At 33.8% G+C, this 4,936-nt stretch overlaps 1 protein-coding gene across 3 annotated transcripts; it reads left to right on the forward strand.

Moving 5' to 3' along the window:
- The first annotated feature begins 295 nt into the window (after window positions 1–295).
- On the forward strand, window positions 296–4,019 carry LOC110625884 (ABC transporter D family member 1-like). 3 transcript variants are annotated; one of them, XM_043950958.1, is made up of 6 exons: window positions 299–533; window positions 951–1,148; window positions 1,294–1,443; window positions 2,283–2,418; window positions 2,508–2,586; window positions 3,664–4,019. In XM_043950958.1, the coding sequence occupies exons 2-6, from the start codon at window positions 1,084–1,086 to the stop codon at window positions 3,717–3,719; spliced, it is 486 nt and encodes a 161-aa protein (XP_043806893.1). In that variant the 5' UTR covers window positions 299–533; window positions 951–1,083; the 3' UTR covers window positions 3,720–4,019. The 3 variants fall into 3 exon arrangements, with proteins under 3 accessions (XP_043806895.1, XP_043806894.1, XP_043806893.1); XM_043950960.1 differs by lacking the exon at window positions 1,294–1,443 and having other exon boundaries at window positions 296–533; XM_043950959.1 differs by lacking the exon at window positions 2,508–2,586 and having other exon boundaries at window positions 298–533.
- Window positions 4,020–4,936: the final 917 nt, after the last annotated feature.

The raw sequence follows: 4,936 nt of genomic DNA on the forward strand, positions 1-4,936 counted from the left end.
CCGATCCGAACCCGCAACGGGTATTATTTTTAAAACCTAAACTCAATTATAACTATCCAAATCCGTCCTATTAGAGTTCGGTCGGATCGGATACCCGAAAATATCCGATCCGTTTACATAGCTACTCTAACCTAATTCCTAATTCTAATCTCTAATCCCTAATAATTAATCCCTAATCTTAATTGTACTATTAAAGGCAAAATTAATAAAAATATAATATAAAACATTTTAAATAATATAAACTATAAAAATAAAATCTTAATTGAAAGATAAAAAATAAACATAAATAAACAAACCTGCAATCAAAATAACCCATAAAACCCAACCCTAAATCTCTCTCAACTCTCAAAGTCTACTGCCGCCCTCCCCTCCCCCATTCCGCCTCTACGTCACTCGTCTGGTGCGCCTCCCGCCGATCGTGCTCCACGCTGTCAACGTCGTTTCTGCGTTCGGTTCCTGCTCTTCTCCGCCGCTTCCTCTGCTCCAGTCTTGCTATCCGGTGCTGCTCCTCGCCGCGTCCTCGGTCACTGCAGGTTTGTGAGATCTATTTATTTCTTAAATTTGTGAAAATATTAAGATTTATGTGAAGTTTTCGTTTGTGAGATTATTGAAAATTATTTGTAATAAAGATTATTGTGAACGGACTGAGAGTTGTTTTAGTGAGATTATTGAAAATTTTTGAAATAAACACTACCATTTAGAGTTGTTTTCGTGATATTGAGATGTGTTTTAGAATATTGTTAATGTGGATTTTGTGTGAATTTTTTATTTTTTGTTTTTGTTGTGATTATGACTTAATCGGGTTCGGTAGTGTCTGATATTAAGGGTTAATGGTAAAGAAATTTAATTTTTAAAGGAATTTTATGTTTGCTGGTCTATAATTCCTGTTTGCTGGTCTATAATTCCTGTTTTCTTTCTCTTACATCATTACATCATTATTGGGGTTTCAGAACATGGCTTACTATAAGATATCTCATGTTGATGGTCGGATTACTAATCCTGAACAACGAATTGCAAGTGATGTGCCAAGATTTTGTTCAGAGTTGAGTGAACTGGTACAGGAAGACCTGACAGCAGTTACTGATGGCCTTCTCTATACTTGGCGCCTGTGCTCTTATGCTAGCCCAAAATATATTTTTTGGATATTGGTAATTTTTTATCTGAATTCTTGATATTCTTTATGGTATTTTATTCTTTTGAATGGCTTCTGATGACCTTTGAGCTTAATATGATGAAATTGGTCTCTTAAAAATTTTCCACTTGATAGTTGACACATGATGTTAATGTTCTCAGGCCTATGTGTTGGGAGCAGGGACCTGATGCCTCTACTTTGGGAAGGGCAACAATGTTAAGCAACTTAAGATATCACACCAGTGTTATTATATCACTATTTCAGTCCTTGGGAACTCTTTCTATAAGTTCAAGGCGACTCAATTGTCTCAGGTGGTTAACAATATATTCTTGGCATCCTAGCCTCGAAGGAGGCCTTATTTGTTTGTTCACCTTCTAAATATCAGCTGTTTTTTCCCTTTGCCCCCGGTCCCCTCCCTCCATAAAACTGCTCTTGCTTCCTGATGTGGAACCTTCTTCTATCAGGGATTTTAGGAAGAAATTGAGGAAATTTAATTAGGAAGTAATATTTAATTATATATTTTTTTAGAATTTCCTTGTTAATGTTGCTTGGATATACTTAGATAACATTGATTTACTATTTTGTTTATTTTGAGGTTCCTAGTATTAGTCTACAAGTACCTATGTAGTTATTAACTCTACCCAATTTCTTATGAAAGAAGTTAGAACTAAAATATGTGGTAGAAGAAGGTTCCACATTGATTTAGGAAATTTAATTGGAAAGTAATGTTTATTTAATTAGTCAATGGTTTGATATTCCTAGTTAGCAGTGGTTTAGTATTTTCTTGCTTCGGGGTTCCTAATTCCTAGTATTAGTCTACAAATACCTATGCAATTCAGGTCTTTTGGAGTTATTGTTATAAAAAATTGAGGATTAATAGAGTTTTGTAAGTTTTGTTTCTTTCCCTTTGAATGTTCTATACTTCTATTTGTTCTACATCACATCCATGTTCCACTTTTCTCCAATGAAAATAATTTATGGAATGAAGTGAGAAAATTTTTTTTGGAGAGAAAAAGAGAGGAAGAGTGCAAAAGAACAAATAAAAGATTATTATTTTACTGATTAGTAGGGAACTTGATTGATTTGTCCTTGAGCATGCCTTACACATGATTCTGGTTATCCTCTAAGCCTAATATTTGTCTTATTGCAGTGGTTATGCTGATCGCATTCATGAGTTAATAGTAATATCAAGAGAGCTAAACTCTGAAGATAAAACATCTCTACAAAGAAGTGGAAGTAGGAACTACTTCAGTGAAGCTGATTATGTGGAGTTTTCTAAGGTCAAGGTACCCGAAAGTCAAAACTTAAGGAGTTCATTTCTTCATGTTGTTATTATTACACATTTTGTGTTGCTTATAGCAGTAATGCCTTCTAGGTTGTTACCCCAACTGGTAATGTTTTGGTGGAAGATTTGACTCTTAAAGTTGAATCAGGATCTAATCTGTTAATTACAGGTATTTGTTCAACTTAAAAATTAAACTATCTCCATTTTTCAATTGCATTCTATCAGTTATCTTTTCTTGCCATTTCAGTATGGTTCTTCACAGCTCTTTAAGTTTTTTTTTTTCTATTAACACGAATATCTTATGTGAAATTCCCAAATTTTGTAACCTTTTTTTTTGTAATATGCATACCTATTAATGGCCATCCCACAGGAGCTTTTTATGGTCAATCCCTTGTTGATGTCAAGTACTGGATTAGGACAAACATTTAATATTTGATCAGCTTATCTTTGCGATCCCAATAGAAAAATGCTGGCCAATATTGGATTGGGCTTAACGGGATGGTGAATTTGGATTCATGGATGTTTTGTTTGTAATTTTCCTCTGATGCACATCATTACATAGTGAGAAGTAATGGGCTTGTTTTCTTTCTCTTAATTTTATACTCTTCAAAGGTGTATTTGCTGGTCTATAATTCCTGTTTTCTTTCTCTTAACTTTTTTTTCTGTATTAAGTATCACTTCCATCTTCCTATGAATATGTTAATTCCTTATCTATTTCTTTGTGTTTTTCTTTTTCTTTTCTGTCTGTTCATCTTAACACTCTCATTCTTGCTCATGCTAAACAAAGAAAGCTCCCAGCTATGCTGAAAAAAAAAAAGAAAATATTTTTTTTTGAGTTCGAAACTTATTTCTCATTCAACTGCCGGTAGTTTTTAATAAGAACTGTTATTAGCTGCATTAAGCACATTTGCCTTCAAATTAATTTTTTCCATTGTAATTTTTAATTGCCATATGCCCATATCATTGACTATGTAATTCTTGATATTTGCAATTGAGAATGGTTGTCATGAGCTGATTTTTCTTTTCTCTTCCGAGTTATAATTCAATTCTATCCCCCCCTTTTCATGTTTTATTTTTTTCTCACCTTTTCTTGCATCCTCTTTCCATTTTAATAAAACGAAAGCTAAGGTGTTGGGGATTATAGCCTTGCTTTCCATTTTCTTTTCTTCCAAAGTTATTATGTCTGATTTATAGCCTTGCTTTCGTCTTTTGAAATTCTAAAATGGAGTTTGCAAAACTTCTGCAGGTACTAAACCTGGAGAATATGGACAAAACCAGGCATTGGAAAATCGTGGGCTGTAGCGCATACACGGGAGGGGCTGCTTGAGGGATTTGATTGGTTGGTTCAGGACATGATGATACCTTAGGATCTAGTCAACATTAAGCAATAGAGTTAGGTTTTTTTTATTGGCCCTCTCAGAGAACTGATTAAGGTCTATTTGTACTGTTTTATTAACTATCTTATTGTTGTGGAATTTAGTCAAGCTGTGAAACTTTTTGGGTCAATAGTATTATTAAAACTTTCAATGGGAAGTTTGGGTCAATATTAGTGACTAATCAGCAATAAAAGCAAATTAAATAACAAATATTTTTTTGATTTTACTATTAATTTGCAACGAAATAACGACCAAATGCTCTTTTTTGAGGCGATCAAATAATAACGAAATAGCGATCAAATTAGCGATCAAAACAGCGATCATTTCGCGATCAAAATTTAGCGATCAAAAAATAGTCGCTGATTGGTCACTATTAAGTAATATTTAATTTGCCATGACACCAAATTAGCGACCAAAAAATGGTTGCTGATTGGTCGTTATTTTGTAATACTTAATTTGCCATGACAACAAATTAGCGACTAAAAAATGGTCGTTGATTGGTCGCTATTTTGTAATATTTAATTTGCCCTGACACCAAATTAGCGACCAAAAAATGGTCGCTGATTGGTCGCTATTTTAGCGACCAATTTTCAGATTGTCGCCAAAAATTTAGCAACTGGCCAAACACCGACCATTTCATTTTGGTCGCTAAATGGTCGCTATTTCATAATAGCTACCAAATTCTGCCTTTTAGCGACCAAAATTTTAGTCGCTAAATCACTGTTTTTTTGTAGTGGAATAAAATGTTAGGCGGCCGAAAAAGAAAAAGAAAAAAGACAGAAAAAATTCCCGCTTTTCATATTGCCCTTGAAATTGAAGGTTAGGGGGCCGAAAGTGCCTCTGAACCTGGAATTTTTGGGCTTCCCCTCCCCCTTTTTGTTTAAAAAAAAATCAAACAATTTTGACATGGTTTCAAAAGGATACACAAAGAAAGAAAAAAAATATACACTCAATAACCACCATCTAGCATTCCCAATTCTCTTTTAATAAAGTTAAATCTTTCTTCATTTAAAGGTTTAGTGAAAATATCAGCTAGTTGGTTGTTTGTTTCCACAAACTCAAGAACAACATCACCATTTAACACATGATCACGAATGAAATGATGTCTAATGTCAATATGCTTAGTTCTAGAATGTTGAATGG

Source organism: Manihot esculenta, chromosome 15 (genome assembly GCF_001659605.2).
Source record: "Manihot esculenta cultivar AM560-2 chromosome 15, M.esculenta_v8, whole genome shotgun sequence".
Classification (NCBI taxonomy): Eukaryota; Viridiplantae; Streptophyta; class Magnoliopsida; order Malpighiales; family Euphorbiaceae; genus Manihot; species Manihot esculenta.